The sequence below is a fragment of the Eriocheir sinensis genome, unplaced genomic scaffold, assembly GCF_024679095.1.
Source record: "Eriocheir sinensis breed Jianghai 21 unplaced genomic scaffold, ASM2467909v1 Scaffold1141, whole genome shotgun sequence".
NCBI lineage: Eukaryota > Metazoa > Arthropoda > Malacostraca > Decapoda > Varunidae > Eriocheir > Eriocheir sinensis.
In genome coordinates, this window is record NW_026110454.1 from 3,628 (window position 1) to 26,314 (window position 22,687).

General features: G+C 45.0%; 1 protein-coding gene across 1 annotated transcript in view; it reads right to left on the minus strand.

The window, feature by feature from the left end:
* Window positions 1-3,181: 3,181 nt before the first annotated feature.
* The window catches only part of LOC126989379 (uncharacterized), a gene marked incomplete at its 5' end in the record, with an annotated part of 39,122 nt that continues 19,616 nt past the window's right edge, over window positions 3,182-22,687 (minus strand). The window contains 7 exons of the mRNA XM_050847988.1: window positions 3,182-4,244; window positions 4,878-5,057; window positions 5,660-5,831; window positions 14,456-14,671; window positions 15,457-15,736; window positions 16,579-16,735; window positions 16,816-17,210. Coding sequence (XP_050703945.1) covers window positions 5,785-5,831; window positions 14,456-14,671; window positions 15,457-15,736; window positions 16,579-16,735; window positions 16,816-17,210 — 1,095 coding nt within the window. The remainder of the gene's footprint in view (window positions 4,245-4,877; window positions 5,058-5,659; window positions 5,832-14,455; window positions 14,672-15,456; window positions 15,737-16,578; window positions 16,736-16,815; window positions 17,211-22,687) is intronic.

Below are 22,687 nucleotides of genomic sequence, written 5' to 3' on the forward strand. Positions count from 1 at the left end.
CCCCAATACTTCCTTCTTTTTTCTCGTAGATAGATAGATAGATAGATAAATAGATAGATAGATATTTTATTCGTTAAATTGTGACACATTAAATTTTGTATACAAAATTAAATTCATTTTGGCTTAAGAGCTCCCTAGTAGTTATTTGTACATTAGTGAATTTTGATCACATCTGAGACGCTCTACATAGAAGGCTGTACATCCTTCTACACTAAAAGTAAGGCCATGGTCAATATATAATGAATACTATACAGAGGAAGTGTGAGGGTTCGGGGCAGGTGTGGAACATTTCATATCAACTTGTACGGAATAAAGACAAGGAAATGCTGGTGTTTTTTTCTTTGAATACCTGTACATACATCCTTAGTGCATATACTGCAGCAGTTGAATAAGTAAAAACATATGATGTGGAGCAAATAAGGCAGACAAGCTCATTTACTCCGACGATCTGGGAGGGAGAATGTTTTGAGTGGACTTACTGGCTCAAGGCCACCGGCTAAGCTCCGCTCACCCCTACCCCCCATGCTTCACCTCACAGTGAAGAGCGGCGCCCGCTGAGGGCCACTCCATGTATTCTTCCTCCAAGATTCCGCCGGTGCAGCGAAATTTTCCGGTGTAGCGAAATTTTCCGGCTGGCCCAGATCTTCTGTAAGAACCATTGAAATGGCAACACTCTCAACCTGACTGTTTCGTTTTCTTCAATTGATTTTAGAGACATATTACTATAAATCAATCTTCATCACATTTTCACAAAGTTTTCGTACATTACATTCAATGTGCACTGCCTCTCCAACCCACCTTTCATTTAAAACAAAAATCTGTTTGATCTTTCCTATTAAAAAATAATTATTCACTCTGGCCAGGGGACAAATTGAAAAAAATGTATATAATGAACTACGGGACTTTTTATCCAACAGATATGGACATTATCAGTAAGAAACTGAAGAAACCATAGCCTACTCTCGCCAGAAGACTATTGAGCTACGTACAGAGCCTCAGAGATTACGGAAGAACGTAATAAACTGCGACACCAAATTAGAAGAGACAAAAGAGCTAAGAAGCAATACGAGAAAGATGTCTGGAAGGAAAAAGAGCCCCGGGGGGATGGCGCGAGCCCCGTCGGGAGGCGGCAAGACAAGATTGACTCACTATAAATACTATAGCGCCATTGAAAAGCAAAGTGTGTAAAGAAGCAGAAGAGAGGATCCAGAGGGGGACCTATATAAGTAACGATACAGGTAATAGAAAAACAGCAGAGTATTATTGCAGTGTCCCCTTGCAAGGTGACTGTTCGCCGAAGGATCATGAAAGGGATGGAGTTCAATAGAGCCCAGCCAGCCATTCCAGCAACCCCGACTCACCCAAAGCAGCAGTGGGCATGGTATGAGTGAATAATTAACCTGTTGCAGCACTAACAAAATTTTTGACGAAGATGTATGTTGGGGCAGTTTTTTTTTCATGAAGACTTACCTCACCTTGAGGGTACTTCTTGAAGACCTCTCGTGGGGGTGGCAGCGCCCACACCCGCGTGAAGGACCTCCAGGGCTCAGGAGTTCACATGGGGCAGCAGACACGTGCACACCTCGGTACACTTTATTACAGGAAATCTAAAACACTCGCACCACACAGCAGAAGCCCACTCACACACCAAGCACGCTGCAGCACTAAGCTCTAACCTAACTAAGGCTAATTTGGCGGCGCTGGGATGAGAGAGGAAGGCTACTTAGCGTCGGGGTGAAGACACGTCGAGGGTGTAGGGCAGCGAACCAAGGCAGCTCCGCTCTCCTGACACATACTGACTCCGGCGTGAACCACACGATGAGCAGCCGTCCTCTTCAGGCGACAAGAGATGCCGAGTGCGTACTCCTGGCTGCAGTAGCGATTCCGAAACCAAAGCAGCACCGACTCCTTAGCGGCACTAGCGAAACAGGTACTAAGTTCCGGAACTAGTTACCGGTATCGTTAGTACCGCTAAGGTACCGGTACCGTTAATACCGCTAAGGTACCGGTAAAGTACCTTTAGCACCTAAGATACCAGTACCGGTACCTTGCAGGTACGGGTAACGGATCGGTATTACCAGGAATGGAGTTTTTAGTACCGGTATTACCGGTACTCAAATTAACGGTACCTGCCCACCCCTAGATAGGAGGGAGGGAGGTACTGCGAGGAAACAGGAGGGTTGTCCAGGGCCAACTTGCTGTCAGTGGGATGGTGGAGAGGAGGTAGAGACAAAGTTCCCCCAAGCACTGAGCAGTGTGGCAAGGTCAAGGGTGGAGAGCATAATTATCAATGGGAACTCAGTCAACCAGAGATTTAGCGGCAGCATCTATACACAGCGTCGTGCCAAACAGGAACAGCACAAATTCCTTTCAGCTAGTGGCGGATCCAGGCAGGGGCGTGGGCGTCCCCTTTTAGAACCTAAATTGTGCCTTTTCAAAGATTCACTGAGATCTGGGGGGTATCATTCCTGTGAACACTACTACTAGCCTACTAAATATAATGATAATAATAATAACAATACTACTACTACTACTACTATTACTGTTACTACTGCTAATACGTACTACTACTACGACTACTACTACTACTACTACTACTACTACTACTACTACTACTACTACTAATAATAATAATAATAATAATAATAATAATAATAATAATAAAATAAATATAAACGTACAAAATAAATAAAAGAAATTGCGAACATTATCGTATTTCTATTTGTAAAAAAAAAAAAAGCGCGGGTAGCGGTGCCAGATGGATTTGGCTACTTTACTGTATATATATATATATATATATATATATATATATATATATATATATATATATATATATATATATATATATATATATATATATATATATATATATATATATGAGATTGTAACAATGATGTCTATGTAACCAGTCACGGTCTTAGTCAGGGAAGCAGGACATGTCAGTGTTGAGTGGCCAGTTACACTACGCAGTCTTCAGCGTCCAGGCCTGCCAGGGTGTCTGTACGTGACTACGTGTGAATGAAAACTCGAAGGAAAGTAAACCCAACCCTCAACACTACTCTGTATAGTTAATAACCCACAGTACTTCACAAGTGCCCTTAGCTAACCTATCATGAAAAAAATCTATGAAAGGCGTGGAGAGACTTTTTATAACATTTGTAGGATAATTTGCACCAAGACAACTTATTTTAACTTTATTGATGTAGGAAAATATCTTTGACAGGTTGAGAAGGATACACTGTGCTGGATGATCAAATGTTTCATCATCTGGCACGAGTTTATTTGGTCCCTTATTACAAAATATCAGTTGCGTCAAATGCATTAGGCAGTTTATAAAGATAAATTTATTGGATGAATAAAAAAAACAGGTAAAAAGCCATTACCTGATATGAAAAGTAATCCACAGAATTCCTCAAGCTTCAGCCTATCAAGCAAACAATTTTGAAAGACACACAGAGGCACCAGCGGGTCCACTGAAGGCCCAGTAAAACATTGAGGCACCAGCGGGTCCACTGAAGGCCCAGTAAAACATTGAGGCACCAGAGGGTCCACTCAAGGCCCAGTAAAACATTGAGGCACCAGCGGGTCCACTGAAGGCCCAGTAAAACACTGAGGCACCAGCGGGTCCACTGAAGGCCCAGTAAAACACTGAGGCACCAGCGGGTCCACTGAAGGCCCAGTAAAACATTGAGGCACCAGCGGGTCCACTGAAGGCCCAGGAAAACACTGAGGCACCAGCGGGTCCGCTGAAGGCCCAGTAAAACATTGAGGCACCAGCGGGTCCACTGAAGGCCCAGTAAAACACTGAGGCACCAGCGGGTCCGCTGAAGGCCCAGTAAAACATTGAGGCACCAGCGGGTCCACTGAAGGCCCAGTAAAACATGCTGCAGAGGTCACTTAGACAAGTGAGATTGACGGTTAGATACATTATCACATTATTCCGCCGTGGAACACACACCCTGCCTGCTGCTGCTCCTCCCTTGCCAGACACGCACACTGAAGTCCTAGAAAGAGAATCCACCCTCAGGCACGTTGTTCACGGCAGAGTAGTCGTACACCTGGCCACTGGTGGGGCTGCTCACCTCGGGGCCCTCCTCCTCGCCGGAACACTTCTCGATGATATCCATCCAGGGCCTTCTCGTACACGGCCTCGTTGTCGTGGTGCTGCAGTCCTCGGTCTTGTCCAGTCCGCCGCACTCCTCAGTCATCTGGTCCAGGCGGTCCACCTCGTTGATCTCGGCAGTCTGAGAAGATGAACACATTTAAACCCTTTGCTGGGTGAATATTAACGAGCCATGTTAACCTACAATACCCCCACTGGTATGACACACAAATAACTGATGCATGCAGGAAGCGGTCCGAGTGGGGCATCACCTCACTGGGTTTTATTGTGTCTTCTAAGACAATAATGAATGAATGACTAAGGAGTTTATGTTAAGATACATGTCCTCAGACCTGAGAATTGAACTCTAGCCTTTACATTACTTTATTAGTTCCTCGTAATTCAAAGTACCCATCCGTCAAACATATTCCAACAGCCAACAAGTTATAACCCTGTTCACTATCACTGCCTCCATCACCGTATTGTGTAACAGCACTGGCCTGCCGTCTGTGGCTGTGGCCTTCCACCTGGTGCCGCCTTTTCATGCCTGCTCAACAAAGACCTGTGTATCTACACTCAGCAATACATTCATTATGAAGCTCTGATGCTACTGGAATGAAGATACTGAAGACAGTTTATTCTTTTTTTTCTTTCTCTTATAAACATTAGTTTACTGTTCCACTTTGTGCTTGAGTTTTGAAGTGAAGAAAGAATACATCACTGAATGGTAGAGCATCCCATTATAAAATGTAAGAAATCATCCTCATGAACTTACCTCTGTGTCTGGTCTAATGAGTTTCAAAAGAGGTTGTACAATGCCAGCCTTAATGACGAAGTCTCTGAGTTTGGGGCCATCGCCAGCAGTGTTTCCCGGCGCCCACACGGCTTGCTCTGCATGTTACGTTGGTGTGCGGCGAGCGGAGCAGCTTGACGAACAACACGACAGCGCCCGAGTCTGTTGGGGAGGCAAACACCGTGGATTACATGCAGGAACAAACTTCAAACTAATAATTTGTTCATACAACATAAAAACAAAGTAGGAAGATTCAATCAAGAAGCGACACCCTTTTCTACCGCTTTCTCTTCATCTTCAGACTTCATGTTCCCCTTCACGTTTTTCAACGCGAGACCCTCACAGCAGGAACGATACAACTCAGGGCTGGATGCCACAGAATGCTTAACCTTGCTATTACTTATGAATGGGTCAGAAAGAACAGTATAGAACGTGTAGGGCGGGGCTGCGGCAGGGCGCTTGGCAGCCACACATCTCCACACGTTCGTCGTGAAGTAATCCTACACGTAACAGTAATGGTCGCCAATTTGTACAAACCATTTTGTAATTCAGTTTACTTATAAACTAAAGGAGGCAGCTAAAGAGCGAAACAAATGAATAAGTGAACACAACTGTTGCTCCTATGGCCTTAATACATGTCAAAAGAGTGATCAGTTTCAGTTTGAGAAGATTTGATATTCCTCTCTTGAAAGTTTAATTTATAAAGAGAATAAATAGACATCCTGAACCCTGTCCTCTGGTTACAGCACTCAGCCCACACTCACTTGTCTGCCCTCTCCAGGAGGAGTACAAGGGGGTGCACCAGGCCGGCATCCGGGGTGGCATCTAAGAGCGGGCTGAGAGCTTCTTGCGTGCAGCTTGTGTGGCCACCGGCTGGGTGCTGGTGTCGTTACTCGGGATGCCGTTGATAATTTCCTCCACACACAGTGTAGGGCCCTAAAACAATACACATATACTATAACCTATTCAGGCTTATATATATATATATATATATATATATATATATATATATATATATATATATATATATATATATATATATATATATATATATATATATATATATATATATATATATATTGAATTATAAACGCTCTTGAAAGTTATCCAAAAGTTTCCATTAATCTTATGTACTTTAATTTTGTTAATCATCCCATCTTCCTGTTTAAACATGCAATGCAGCTGTTCCTGGAAAGCAAACCATTACGCAGTGAACACCAGATAAAGGGCCAAAGGCAGCACTTTGAAATGAAGTGAAAATGGTCATGACTTCAGAGCAGCACCGGGAAATGGTTTCCTAAAAATCACCTCTGTATTCCTCTTGCATTTGATCAACAGAATTGATGCTGAGGGTGAGCAGCAACTTCTCTTCCTTGCATAGTAAGGAAAAAGGGAACAAAGCCTCAACACACACCAGCCAAACACTGTGTGGTATAATCTGTTATGAGGAACACATGCACCAAAGACAACCAAGGCCAGTGTCACACATTCACGATCTTGACTCTCGACGCCTCCCGACGTCAGGTCACACGCCGACACTTTTGGAAATTTCTAAACACTCAGCGCCCTTCCCGACATCTGCCACCGTCGGCAGTAAACCATCACCGTTGGATGTCCATCTCAGCAACGTCTCGACAACGTCGTTTCGACGTCGGCAATGATCGACATTTTAGGGGATCTATTTACGATGATTTTAACGTACGTCTGGCAGCGTGACATTTTCTAACGTCGAGTCAAGATCGTGAATGTGTGACACTAGCCTAACAAATATGGAGAACACATAATTATAACAAAACGAGTATGTAATGACGCTGGACCTGAAAATATTCCCTCGTTTTCACATCTCCCTTACATTTTTTTGTGTGTGTTCATCTTTTATATATTTATTTATATTTCATTATTCCGTTTCTTTGTTTAATTATTCATACACTTATTGACTCTTTTCTAATTTCATTCTTATCATTTTTTCCTCTTTTTCCTCTTAGTGTTTCTGACTTTCACTCTTCTAATTAAGTTTCCATGTTGAGTTGTTCACATGTCTGTTCTTTTGTTCGACTGACACGTTTCCATTTTTCGTTCCGGCCATTACTTTCTTTTTTCCTAAGCTTTCTGACTTTTTAAATCTATTATTCATTTTGAGTTGCTTTCATATTTTTTTTTCATTTATTTGACACCTTTCAATATTTCTTTCTTATTGTTGTTTCTCTTTCCTCTTATTTTCTTAATCATTTTCTCTTCACTCCTTCACCTTTCCCTTCAAGTTGCGTGAATATTCTTTATTTGCCTCGCTTCAGTGTTCGTCACCGCTCTTCCTTTTCTTCTTGGCATGTTCCTTCTCTCCTTTACTCTTCCGCTTTCTTTTCCTCCCCTTGAGCGCTTTTAACAGAGAGAGAGAGAGAGAGAGAGAGAGAGAGAGAGAGAATTAGTTTAACAAATCGTGTGCGAAAAAAGAACGAAATCGTTCGAAGAATCATGTTCACGAGCGTAACATTTCCATTTGTTTCAATTCACTTAGTTTTGCAGATTCGATTATTTTTAATATTTCAAACCCGTCTCTCTCTCTCTCTCTCTCTCACACACACACACACACACACACACAAAATAAGCACTGTTCATCAATCAGGGAAGTGAGACGCGACACACACACACACACACACACACACACACACACACACACACACACACAAAATAAGCACTGTTCATCAATCAGGGAAGTGAGACGCGACACACACACACACACACACACACACACACATATTCACATACTAACACATTCCTCTCCTCATGTGATATTAAATTTTGTCTCTTTAATCTTATTCCTCCACCTCCTCCACCTCCTCCTCTTCCTTCTCCTCTTATCTTCCTCTTCTTCTTTGCCTCTTCCTTTTCCAGTATCTCCATATCGTTTTTTTTTACGCGTCTCTTTCACTCTTCTTCCACCTCCTTTCCGATTCCCCTCCTTGACCTCCTCTCCTTTCTCTTCTTTCCCCTCCTCCGCTTCCACACCATTGATCTTTTCCTCAGGGATTCGCAGGTATTTCAGGATTTCTTTCACACGCTCTTTTCTTTTTCTCTGTAACCCTTCTTCTTTCCTTTATTTTCTGAATTCCTTTGTGCGTGTTACTCCTTTACCATATATCCTTTTCTTTTCCCTAACTTTCTTTATATTCTATTGATTAGCTTTTTCTCAATATCTCGCTCCTTTTGTGTTCCTTTACCTTCCCTAATCCATCTCCTTACTGCCTTTTCCCTTCTCATCTTCCTCCTCTTCTTCTTCCTCATTTTTTCTTCACATTTTGCCTTGTTTATCTTTTTATCGCCGTTGCCCTTCTTTTCTGTGTAAATCTGTTCACGGTTTTGGCTTTTATTTCTATCATCGTCATTCCATTCTCTTCTTCTCACTCTTCTGTGTTTTGTATTTTGTGTAGTTTTTCTTTTTTCCTAATACCTTCTCACTAACTTAATTGTTTTGTTTTCACACTCCAGTTCTTTTCCTAATTAGTTTGTTTTTCTTTCGAGTTTAATCTAATTTTTCATCAGTCTGTATTCTTGTCCTCTTGTTCATTTCTTCATGTTTTTTCCTTCTTTTCACTTTGGTTATTCCTTCTTTTTAACTCCTCCATCTTCCCTTCAATTTTATTTTCATGTTCTTGTTCTCTTCCCTCTCATTTTTTTTCGTTTCGCCTTTTTCATGTTAGCTGCTTCGTCCTTCCTTCATTTTCTCTTCATTCTTCATCTCCCGTCACTACTTTTCCTCCCATCCGCTCCTCCCTGCCAGCTTCATTATATCTCATTTCTTTCTCTTACTTTACCTCCACTTATTTCTCATTCTCTCGTTCCTTTCTTTCCTTCTTTCCTATTTACATGGTTTTCATTAATTTAATATTTTTTAAAGAAAATAAAGGCATCTCTCTCTCTCTCTCTCTCTCTCTCTCTCTCTCTCTCCTTTTGCTCCATTCTTCCCCTACTTTTCCCTACCTTCATTCCTCCCTTATCTTTCTCTTTTTTTTTTATTCTCTCTCCTCAGTTTTGTTTCTTCACCCTCTCCTCACTTCCTCCAACTTTTCTCCAGTTTCTCCTCCCTTCTACTCCTCTACATCTACCCCTCTTCTCTCTCTCCATCTCTCCAGCTTTCTCTTCACTGCCTTTTTCCTTCGCCCCATTCCCTCTACCACCCTCCCTCCTCCTCCTCCTCCTCCTCCTCTCCCTCTTCCTTTTCTGTCCGTCTTTTTTGGTTTTCTTTTTTCTTCCGACGGTTCCTCTTTCCATGGCATTGAGAGTCCTTGAACACCACAGTTTCAAAGAGGAACAAGAGGAGGAAGAAGAGGAGGAGGAAAGACAAAAAGAGAAGAAGTAGGGACGGAGTGACGGAGAAAAAGGAGAGGAAGATAGAGACGTAGACAAAGGGAAGAGGGAGGAAGAAGAGTCAGTATGTAGAAAAGTAGGAACATGAGGAGAGGGAAGGAGAGAATGGTATTTTCGGGGAGCGGGTGTAGGAGGAGGAGGAGGGGGAGGAAACATGGAAATGCAGGCAACAGAAAGTCTATTGGCTCATTACGAGGTCGCCCGCTTGGGTGATTTAATCTGCTCGACCGCCACTTGGGGCTTGGTGAGCAGATGAAAGCACCTCGATATTGAGGAGCAGATGAAAGCCCCTCGTTATTCAGTTTACTCCCGACGCAGCGAAATGACGGTCGATTCTATATTTGAAGGAGATGATGGTATTCGCATTTACTACTTCCGAGGGAAGATTGTTCCAGTGGCGGATGACTCGGTTTGAAAAGAAACTCCTTCCAATGTCTGTGTTACATCGACTCGACTGAATGGGTAAACCGTTATTTCTAGTTCTTGAGTTGGTTGAGTTGGGTTGAGGTTGGGCTGAGTTGGTTGAGGAGGAGGAGCACGAGTAGCACGAGGAGGAGGAGGAGACAAGGAGGAAGGATGCATATTTTAAAACGATATTGTGTAGCCTATGTGTATTCAGGTCACGAGAGAGAGAGAGAGAGAGAGAGAGAGAGAGAGAGAGAGAGAGAGAGAGAGAGAGAGAGCAACCAGCTAATTTTCTTCAATATTTTCCCTCCCACAGAAATCACTTAACTAATAGAAAATGAATAATTGCTAACGGTAACTCATCCATTTGGTAATTTTCTTTTATTATTATCTCGCCGTTTTGGTTTTACTCTCTAATGGATCACAGCGTCGACGATTAATGTACAAAGCACTTGACTTTTTACAAATTATTAAGCCCAATTCAATATCTGCATATTTTTCCCCTGGAGAGTTTTATATATTTCTTCTTTTAATTTCTTTGAAATGTCTTCATATATGCTTTTCACTTTCCTTTTGCGTAAGTTTCCTGTTTTTTAGTTTTTTTTTGCATATTTTCATCCGTCGAAGTTTCGAAGTTGAGTCAGTCCTAACATTGCCAATTTCTTTAGAGATTCTCATTTCATAACTTTCAATCGTTCATCACATTGTTCATCTTTATCTCATTACCACAAAGTTAAGAATCATTGGTCACAATAACAGTTGAATTACATATGTGCACATTTTCTTCAAGGATATTTTTTTTTCTCATTTAATTTTACACGTTGTCCTGACAATTAATGATCACGCCTTTTCTGAAGTTCCCTTTTTTTAGAATTTTCAGTCATTCCATATATTTTCAATATTTTTTTCTCAGTCTTTTCATCTTTTTCCTTTCTTCAGTTTTATTTCAACCTTACGGGAGTCATTCTCGGTAACTTCTTCATTTTTTACTCATTCGATGTTTACGTTCTTCTGATACTCACATCCTCCATTTTTATGAGTTTCAGTATTCTTTTTTTTTGCACTCTTTCCATCTTTATCGTATTTTCACAAAACAGAGAATAATTGATCACATTTGCACTTAAATTTCATCCCCGCACATTCTTCCCTTCTAGAGTTTACACTTTTATTCCCTCTTTTTTTTTATTTTTTTTTATTTTTACTATATTGGTATTCTCGTTTATATTTGCGAGTCTTATTATTCCCTTCCAATATTTCTCATCCGTATTTCAGATTGTTTTCCTCGTTCACCTTTTTCCTCATTTGTCTCTTTTTCTATCAGTCTTTTCTATCACTGTCACCTGTTTCACTGTCCATCTTTTTCTCATCAACCTTTTCATCAATCACTAAGTTTTCTTCTTTATTCATTGTTTTGCATATCTTACCTTTCACAGTATTTTTTTCCCTTAATTAAGCTTCTGTTCAGTCATTTATCTGTTTCCACACATTTCTTTTCGCTTATTCTCTACTTACCATTAACCTTTTATTTGTCAAACACTTTTTTTTCTCGTTCTCCGTTTTTATCGTTCTCACTTTTTTCTCTTTCATAACCTTTTCCTCGTCCACTCTTTTTATTATTAACACACTGATGATTTTACTGTACATACGACCTTAAAATTTGTACATAGTTAGTTAGTTAGTTAGTTAGTGTGTGTGTGTGTGTGTGTTTGTGTGTGTAGCGTGATCAAGAGAGCAGGAAAGAGCAACACATTTTTACACATGCATGAGGGAGGAGGGACAACACACACGATAGATGCAAAGTTTTCCTCTTCACGCCCCGCAACACACCACAACTCACCACCGCCGCAACATACCACCTCAACACACACCCGCACCAACGCCACCGCCGCAACACACCACCGCAACACACACCCGCACCAACACACCGCCGCAACACACCACTGCAACACACCACCGCAACACACACCCGCACCAACACAGCGCCGCAACACACCGCCGCAACACACCACCGCAACACACACCCACACCAACACACCGCCGCGACACACCCGCACCAAACACACCGCCGCAACACACCCGCACCAACACACCGCCGCTACACACCCGCACCAGCACATCGCCGCAACACACCCGCACCAACACACCGCCGCAACACACCACACCAGCACACCGCCGCAACACACACCCGCAACACACACCGCCGCAACACACCCGCAACACACACCGCCGCAACACACCCGCACCAACACACCGCCGCAACACACACGCACCAAAACACCGCCGCAACACACACCCGCAACACACACCGCCGCAACACAACCACCGTAACACACCCGCACCAGTACACTGCCGCAACACACCCGCACCAACACACCGCCGCAACACAACCACCGCAACACACCCGCACCAACACACCGCCGCAACACAACCCCCGCAACACACCCGCACCAACACACCGCCGCAACACAACCACCGCAACACACACCCGCACCAACACAACGCCGCAACACACCCGCACCAACACACCGCCGCAACACAACCACCGCAATACACCCGCACCAACACACCGCCGCAACACAACCACCGCAACACACCCGCACCAACACACCGCAGCACACACCCGCACCAACACACCGCCGCAACACACACCCGCACCAACACACCGCCGCAACCCCACCACCGCAATACACCCGCACCAACACCCCGCCGCAACACAACCACCCCAACACACCCGCACCAACACACCGCCGTAACACACCCGCATCAGCACACCGCCGTAACACACCCGCAACAGCACACCGCCGCAACACACCCGCACCAGCACACTGCCGCAACACAACTACCGCAACACACCGCCGCAACACACCCGCACCAACACACAACCGCAACACACCCGCACCAACACACCGCCGCAACACACCCGCACCAACACACACCCGCACCAACACACCGCCGCAACACACCCGCATCAACACACCGCTGCAACACAACTCCGCCACATCACCGCAGACAACCAACACAACCAACGCGCCGTTACGCCCCCCGCGCCTCGCTTCCCACACGCCCCGCCCTGGACTAGAGCTGAGGGCGGAAGGCGTGGGAGGGGGAAGTGCACTAAGCGTGGGTGAGGAAAGGGAAACATGGAAACATGGAAACATGGACTAGCAGGCAGCAGAAAGCCTGTTGGTTCATTACTAGGCTGCCTGCGTTCAGTGATTCAATCAATCCGTTTGCCATAGGAGTGGCTTGCAGGGAAGGATTAAAGCACTTGTATATCTACTCTTGGGAACGTTCAGTTCACTCCCGATGCAGCAAAGTGGCGATCAATGCGTTTCTTGAAGGAGTTGATGGTCTCTGCGCTAACCACTTCTGCAGGAAGGCTGTTCCAGTGGCGAACAACTCTATTCGAGAAATAACTTCTGCCGATGTCGGTATTGCATCGCTTTGCTTGAATTGTTTTTCCGTTGTTTCTTGTTCTCAGGTTAGTTTGTAGCGTGAAGAGTTTGGAGTGATCAACGTTGCTGAGCTTGTTCAGGTACTTAAAGACTTGTATCATGTCTCCCCGCAGGCGTCTATTTTCCAACGTGAAGAGGTTGAGTCGCTCGAGTCGCTCTTCATAGGGCTTCGTCCTCAGTGATGGTATCATCTTCGTGGCGCGGCGCTGTACTCTCTCAAGTAATTCAATGTCTTTCCTGTAATTAGGAGACCAGAATTGCACGGCGTATTCCAGGTGGGGCCTTACCAGCGAATTGTACAAGGATAACATAACTCCCGGCGTCTTGTATTCGAAGTTCCTCGATATGAACCCAAGCATTGTATTGGCTTTCTTACAGGCGGACTTGCAGTGTTTTATTTGTTTCAAGTCACTGCTGATGGTGACCCCGAGGTCTCTTTCCTCTTGCACAACATGTAGTGGTTCGCCACCCATGTGGTATGTGTGGTTGCTGTTTCTGGATCCGATATGCATTACTTTACATTTGGCAGTGTTGAAGGACATCTGCCATTTTTCTGACCACCGAGTGATCTGGTCCAGGTCTCTCTGGATAATTTCGCAGTCTGCCGTTGTGAGGGCCTTCCCACCCACCTTTGTGTCGTCGGCATATTTTGAAAGATTGGATTTCAATCCTAGTTCTAGGTCGTTGATATATATGATGAAAAGTATGGGTCCCAGCACTGACCCCTGTGGCACTCCACTTGTGACCGGGAGCCACTCGGAGGCCTGTCCGTTGAGTACAATTCGTTGTTTTCTTCCAGTGAGCCAGTCCTTGATCCACGCTGTCAGATTGCCGCCTAATCCCGCCGACTTGAGTTTCTTGAGGAGTCTTTCGTGTGGCACTTTGTCAAAGGCTTTCTGAAAGTCTAGATATATAACATCGCTGGGGATATGATTATCCCAGTTTTCATAGATACCTTGGAAGAAGTCCAATAAATTGGTCAAGCATGAGCGCTTGTTCCTGAAACTGTGCTGAGCATCGAAAATGATGTTGAGGAGGAGGAGGAGGAGGTGGAGGGGGTTAGATCAATGCACGTGGGCGTCGGAACTGAGTGGTTTGTCATGGTGCCTTCGAGAGGAGGAGGAGGAGGAGGAGGAGGAGGAGGAAGAAAAGGAAGAGGTAGTGTAGGATTCCAACGATGAGGAGAAGGGTGGAGTGTATCAGATGAAGGATGGGGGAGACGAGAATGAAGTGTAGGATACAAAGAGAGAAGAGGAGGAAGTGTAGAAGCAAAGGATATCCGCAAACCACCTTCCTCCCTCGCGGCGACTTTCAACAATGCCTTGGCTTCCTTACTAGTCTGAGAGACGTCCTGAAGGCCACCCGTACCACTGACGGCGCTGGAGAACCCTAGACAGGCAGCCAGGAGAACCCAGAGGCACCACGTTCTCGTCCTGTTGCGCCCCAGCAGACGGTGAAGCCCCAGCAGGAGCAGCGGAAGGCCTGGCGTTCCTTGGGTGGACGTCTGGGCCCGGCTCGGCTGGGGGTCGTTTTGGAGCTCGGCTGGAGCCTCTTCTGGGGGAAAGGAACGGGGATCAAGGGCACGCAGCGGTGGGGAAAGGAAGGATTGTTTTAAAGACCACAAGGAGATTCCATAACAACATAAGGAGTCTGCAAGTGGCCGGTAAGGAGTCTGACTGATGAGGAAAGGAAGAATTAGTGTTTTAAAGACCAAAAAGGACATAAAAACAAGAAAGTAAGGAGTCTGCAAGTGGCCAGTAGTACACACGAATAGTGAGAGAAAGAGAACAAATAGTGATCATGAGAGAGAACGAATATTGAAAAGTAAATGAAAAACTAATAGTGAACGAAATAAACAGAACAACGAAGAATGACATGGAATACATAACGTTTGGGAAGGAAGGATTTTATCCAGGACGGCACAGTGTGAACAGGGCTTTAAGCCCCGTTCACACTGTGCCGACTCTCGGCCACGACTACCCACGACTCTAGGGTACACGAGGTCTGAGGTGTTGATGTGAAAGGGTCGGGCATGTTTTGAAAGAGGTTTTGAGACTGTTCCCGAATGCTGCGCCGACGTCGTGACGAGAGTCTGGAGTCGTGAGGGTTAGCAACTTAGCACGACATGCTGGCAACTCGTTGGCTGAATGTCCCAGACAGTCGGCAAGACACCAAGACCCCAATAAAACCTCCCCCCCTTCTTGGAGCGTGGGAACCAACTTGTCTAATGGAAAAGTCGCTGGGTTGTCGTGGCCCAGAGTCGGCACAGTTTGAACGGGGCTTTACACACACATGCACCCTCTCCCTCTCTTCCCTCCACGCCCACGCCCACCCACCGTCGAGCACGTGGACGGACACCGAGGCGGGCGTGGCGTGCACGGGCGCGCACGTATAGTTCCCGGCGTCCCTCCAGGTGGCGTGGGTGACCAGGAGCCAGCTGGTGCCCGAGTTCTTGTCCGTCACGAGCTGCACGCCGCCCCGACCCCCGGCGTTGATCTCCACCAGCTCCTCCTTGGCTGCGGGGAGGAGAGAGGAGATGGAGTTGTGGGTGATAATAATTGTCTTCTTGTTTGTAGGGCGAGGGAGAAGAGACAGGCGTGATTGCCAGGGAGGACGCTGAGAGGGTACTAAGAGGAGCAGTAAATGGGATTGGTCTCCAGTCTCCACTGTCTTGTTTGTAGGGCGAGGGTATATATATATATATATATATATATATATATATATATATATATATATATATATATATATATATATATATATATATATATACATATATATATAAATAGTGATAGGAAGGGACTGGTGAGGCTCCGATCCGTTGACGAGAAGGAAGAGGACGAACAGAAGGAGGAGGAGAACTTTAAGAAAGATGAGGAATAAAAGGAACGAGTTGAAATGGATGGGTTTTGATGCTTTAAAAAAGGAGATCAAACGAGGAGTTAATGGGGGTAATAACAGTGGGTGGAGAGAGGCTGAGACAATGAGAAAAGCCGAAAACAATAATTTAGAATTGAAATTAGAAGCACTGATTAATGTGAAGCAGGATGATAAGGGAATAAACGGCGGATAAAAAATGTAGAAAATGTACATCAATATTTTTTTTTACGTTCAATATAGGAAAGAAATGTATAACTCATTGTTTTAGAAGCAGGAGAAAAAGAAGACGAAGAAAAGGAGAAAGAGGATGAGGAATACACAGTTGACCGGTCTCGCTCTCTCTCTCTCTCTCTCTCTCTCTCTCCTTAAACAAAAGCACATAGATGATATCCTATTAGTATGGCATGGGGTGTCACGAGCTAAAGGAGCCTTCGTCCATAAGGGCACCTATTCTAAAGCTTGCCCAATAGTTTGTTCTTTTATATTAATGTGGGTGTGGCCCCCCTTGAAGTCCGTATTGTTCGTAGACACTGTCACTTAAAGGGGCGTGCGCGACACCACAGATGGGCAGCTGTCTTTACGCGCTGGGTGCTCAGGCCTGATAGGTCCACCTCGGTCTTGAAGGCGTTCCGCAGTATTGCTGTGACACAAGTGAAAGCCCGCTGACACCTCAGCGTACGGGTCCTCGGGACTTCGAGGAGATCACCGGACGCTACCGCTCTCGTAGCTCGCTCTGACCTCCTCCACGGGACTCCGAGGGCAGCGAGGTGTGGTGTGTGCTTCACCTGGGCCTTGTGCAGCACTGTGAGGGCGCCGACCTCCTGCGGTGCTTCAGACTATCCATCTGGTGGCGGGGAACGTCCTGTCTCGGGTGGTGACGGTGGTGCTGCTGTTGTTGTTGCTGTTGCCATTGCCGGTGTCCCCTTTGTCGTCCCTGCTGCTGCTGCTGCTGCTGGTCACTGGCACCGTATATGAGGCGTTCGGCACGCCTCTGCACCCGGTACAACAGGGAGAGGTGGCACTGGGCGCTCCTCATCCATGTGAGGGGGCTGTACAGCCTGTACTCCATGATGGGCCTCACCTGGGCCTTGTAAGGCCTTAGGAGTCCATCAGTGTCGAGAAGGTGGCGGACTCGACGCAGGAGTGTCACTCTCAGGGACGCCTTGCGCGCCACGTTCTCTAGGTGGCGGTCAAAGCTGAGTTTGGAGTCGACCTCCGCCCCCAGGATGTTGATGGAGTCCCCAATGGCCAGGGTGTCGTCTCCAAACCTCAGCTGCCCCTCGAGAGCTCTGGCGTCTCTCTCTCTCTCTCTCTCTCTCTCTCTCTCTCTCTCTCTCTCTTATCTGCCGAACTAGGAGAATTGAAGAAACATTAGGATCAGCAGAACAGGATTCAACGCTATATGAAGAAGGATCAGGAGGAGAAGAAGGAGGAAGGGTTAGACAGGAAGACGAAGAGGAAGAGTGGAATGAATAACAGTTTCGATCCTGGCTATTGACTTCCACTACCTCCTCTTTGTTCGTCGTTTAAGGGATTGGAGGAATATGTTGAGAGATTTGAGAAAATTGCAAAAGTTATGATGCAGTGAGGAGGAAAAGGAGGAGGAGGAGGAAGACTAGGAAAAAGGATCGTAAGGGATTGATCTTTTTTTCTGTCTTCCTTATCTGGTAGTCAATGAGATTACGAAGGAAGTAAAGGAATTTGGAACGCGGAAAAGAGATGTGGAGATAACGAAGAGGAAGCTGATGGAGTAAGCGGGAAAAAAGGAAGAGGAAGACGAAAAAAGTAACTGAAAAATAATTGTGATAAAAGTATAGAAAGTAAAGGAGCCAGGTACAAGGAACAAGGATGCGAAGATAACGAAGAGGGAGAAGATTAAGTAGGTAGCCAAAAAGGAAGAGGACAAAGAAGAAAAAAAAAAGAAAGGTGCAAGCAAAAAAATGATAACACTAAGATTAAATTAGCTGAAGGTAAAATAAATGAACTAAAACATGAGAGTAATGAACAGGAAAATAAAAGGGTTAAAAAAGAAATATAAGATGATCGAAAGAAAAACGTAGCTGAAGGTAAAAGCAATGAAAAAAACGGAAGGATAATGAAAAGCAGGAAAATATAAATTGTCAGAGTAGAGAAAATAGAGATGGAAAGAATAAAGTAGCCAATAAGGACAGTTTAAAAATGGACCTGGAGGAAGAGGCGAAAATTATGCAAGTAGAGTGAAGAGAATGGTAATGAGAATGTGAGGGAAATACTTCAACATTTACAAAGGTGAACGCTGTTGCCATGATACGAGAAGTGCGGCGATTATTAGTAGTGAACGCAACGTGCCTGCCCGGCTGCCCGCGGCGGCGTCAGTGTCTTTAGAGCAAGGGAACGGTGAAGGTGTGCACGGCAACACCCGCATGGAGTGGATAATTTGCCCACTTTAGCTTTTCCTCGCCAAGCGGCTGTCCAAGGTGAGGACGATGGTGTGGCCGCCTTGACACACGTGAGGCTGTGCACTGTGGTCAGGTGTGTGGTGAAGGAGGAGTGTCAACGTTGAGTGTTCACCGTGAGGCACAGCAGGGGGCGGCCCTTCCCTGACTCCCTCACCGCTGCACCCTGGCGCCGCTGCCCTTTCGTCCCCCCCGGTCACCCCCCAGTGTGTTACAACACCACCACTCTGTGTGCTGTGTGACAGGTACGTAAATGTACGTTGTTCTATACGCCACAAATACGTTTCAACCTTTTTTTTTTCCAGGAGTAGGCTATTGCTATTTAGTTTGTTTACCGAGGTAGCCTACTGTTGTATTCACTGCTGTGTTTTGTATCGTCCAGCATCCAGTGTACAAATGGCCAGTGATGTACAGTATAAAAACAGCAATGGAGTATGCATCTCATGTGTGGGGGGGCTCCACTCACACAGCTCTTCTGGACAGAGTGGAGGCTAAGGCTCTTCGTCTCATCAGCTCTCCTCCTCATACTGATAGTCTTCTACCTCTTAAATTCCGCCGCAATGTTGCCTCTCTATCTTCTATCGATATTTCCACGCTGACTGCTCTTCTGAACTTGCTAACTGCATGCCTCCCCCCCTCCCGCGGCCCCGCTGCACTCGACTTTCTACTCATGCTCATCCCTATACTGTCCAAACCCCTTATGCAAGAGTTAACCAGCATCTTCACTCTTTCATCCCTCACGCTGGTAAACTCTGGAACAATCTTCCTTCATCTGTATTTCCTCCTGCCTACGACTTGAACTCTTTCAAGAGGAGGGTATCAGGACACCTCTCCTCCTGTATTTGATCTTCCTTTCGGCCACCTCTTTTGCTTTACTTTAGGAGCAGCGAGTAGCGGGCTTTTTTTTTATTATTGTTTTCTTTTTTTGTTGCCCTTGAGCTGCCTCCTTTGTTGTAAAAAAAAAAATAATAAATAAATGGCTATAACAGTAGGTTATTTCGCTCTATACACAAACTATTCATAGCCTACTGAAAAATTCTCTCTCTCTCTCTCTCTCTCTCTCTCTCTCTCTCTCTCTCTCTCTCTCTCTCTCACACATACACACACACACACACACTTCGTCTCCCACGTTGAAGAATTGCCCAGCTGATGATACAAAACATGTTTCTCTCGCAGCTGTTTTTGCCTCGACGCCAGGCCATAGCTGAAGGACGTGACCAACTGGGTATAGTTGCCTCTCAAACCAACACTTAAAATTAAAACATATTATTACTTCTCCCGTTAATATATATATATATATATATATATATATATATATATATATATATATATATATATATATATATATATATATATATATATATATATATATATATATATATATATATATATATATATATATATACTGCTACAGTCAACTTTCTTCTTAACCCCTGCCTCCCCCCACCCCTTTCCCCTTCAGCAGTCATCCAAAGTTCTGAACCACCGCCACGGTACCCCTGATCGTTACGTATTCATTATCACTGTGAGTCGTGTACAATTAAAGAAACATCAAAACAGACGTTATATTGGCCCTTCCTCTCCTACCACTGCAGACGGGGGAGTAAGGCTAAATGCAACAAAATAAAGAGTATCTCGGCTTGAATTTTCCTCCTTACACCTCTTTCTCTTTCCACACCCGCCAACACTAAGGCAACCCAAGTCCCTCTTGAACACACTATTGAAAGTCACATCGCGCAGCAAAAGAGAATGAGGATGAATATATTAAACAATACATCACAATACATAAACAAGTACCAAGGTTCAAATTTTCTCGTAACACTATTTTTTCTTTAATGTTCACCTCAGGCAACTCTAAACCAGCACCAAAGCATCCTCTTGTCGGTATTCTCAGACGCTTCCTCAACGATTCCTGAAGGCCACAAAGGAGGTTAATTGGGTTCTCATCAGTTTACTTTTTTCAAGTTTATGGTGCAGAAGGCTTGTCAGTTTATCACGAAGGTCATAAAGCTACGCAGTACCCTTCAGGGAAGTGACCCACTACTCGTCCAAAATCTTGTCAAATATATGTGCTATTTTTTTTATTATAGGGCGCCAAAATGTGTAAAAGCATAACATTATTTAGAAGGTAAACTTTGATCAATATTCGAGGGAGCAACACAGGATCGCATAACATAATAACAACTACAACACACACACACACGCGCGCGCGTACTCAACCCGCCCACCCACCCAGCTACCCACACTTCCTCCTTCCTTACACCCTCACAAGTCGTTACATAAGAGAAAAGAAGACCCATAACGAGTTGTCAACAGTCAGGAGGGCTCCTTATGCCTCGGCGCCGCCCCTGTGAGCCACGCGCCCGCAGAGGCCGTTCCGGGGCTCGGGTTGGCCCTCCACCTGTGCCCTCGAAGCCCATCCCCACTATGTACCGCCGACACTCTTTCCGCGACGCCCCGATAATGGAAATAAAGGGTTCACAGCCGACTTGGTGCTGGTTTGGGGGCGACTGGTGCGAAAGGAACGTGTTGGGCGGGAGATTAGAACATTTTTGTATTATTTTGATATATTTGGGTATTAGGGTATTTCGACGACTGAGCGTGGTAATAAAGGAATTAAAGTGTTCACGGCCGACTTGTTGCTGGTTTTGGGGTCCTCGGTGTGAAAAGAGGGTGCCGGGAGGGAGATTCGAACCTGTTTGTTGTATTTTGTGGTATTTCGGTTATTTTTTTTGACATCGGAGCTTAATAATGGAGGGAAGAAAGTGTTCAAGGGTGAGTCGGAGTTGGTTGAGAGAGGTTAAAGGTGAAGAGAGGGTGTTGTTTGCTGCACGATCCTTGTTATTTTGCTTTTTCAGGTATTTTTATAACGGAGTGTAGTAATAAAACGAGTAAAGTGTCGAGGGCGGCCTGGTGTGAAAAGAGGGTGTTGGGAAGGATATTTCAACATGTGTGTTGTATAGTCTTTATTTGCTGATTTTTATTTTATTTTATTCTTACACAACGAAGCATAATGATAAAGAGAATAAAGTGTTCACGGGGAGGGAACGGGAGATGCTGAAAAGGGGAATTCGAACAGTTTCTTTTACTGTACTCATTGTCTTGTGTTTAGCTGACTTTCCCTTAGGAACCCAATGATAACAGAAAGCCAGGAGGAGTTGGGAGGCAGTTTGTTGTAAATGGAGGCTGCCGAAAGGAGAAGCTAAGACTTCAAAGGAGGCGCCAGGAGGGGAATCCACACCAAGGCACTGTTATCGTATTCGTGGTTTTATTGTATCAAGTGGCGATGTGTGTTTAGCGAAGTTAGAAATGTCGTGTTCAGGGGTGGACTGTACCGAGTTAGAAGTGCTTGGAAGTGTCAAAAGAGGAGATTCGAACCAGGGTAGCGATTAATTGCGTTGTTTTATGTAATTCTGTAGATTATTGTATTAACATTGTAGTAGTGGGAGAAACAGTGTTCGGTTAGAGGCGCTTGTGGGAAAAAAGAAATGCTACAAAGGGAATTCAAACCGAGGTATTCATATTGTATCCATCGTTTTTCCGCATTCACTATAGCTTTTATGAACGTAGTGATGGAAGCAATAACGAGATACATCTGTTATTTAGTGTTGACCTGTGACATGGGTCATATTATTATCAGTGATATTGTTCTTGAGTCACCATTAGTGTTGTAGCATTGTGGCCCTAGTACGTCCATGGAGGGAAGGGAGGGCGGGGTGAGGGGGTAGGGGTGTTAGCAGTGTAGCCTCTTGGTGGAAGAAGGGAACAGTGATGAGAGAGACTGCCGGACGGGAAGATTTACTGCTACAGACAACTGAAGGGCCATAACTGTGTCCGCAGAGAAATAGGCTCCTCCTCCTCCTCCTCCTCCTCCTCCTCCTTCTCTTCCTCCTCCTCCGTCTGCTGCATCATTCTCTCCTCGTCCTCGTCCAGATCGTCTCCCGCCTCCTGTTCATCTCTATCTCCAACTCTTTTAGTCACTTTATCTTCCTCTTTCATCTTTTCTCCTCATTTTCCTTCTCGCCCTCTTATTCTTCGTCTTGATTTCCTCTTCATCTCCTTCATCTTCATTTTTCGTTTCCTCTTCCTCCTTCTCTTCCTCCTCTTCCTCTTCCTCATCCCCATCCTTCATTTCCATCAGCTGTATCACCGTCTTCCTCTCGTTGTGGGTTTTCTCTTTTTCCTCCTCCACCTCCTCCTCCTGAACCATTAATTAAGCAATATAACAATGCCTGCCACATGGATCAGCAGGATT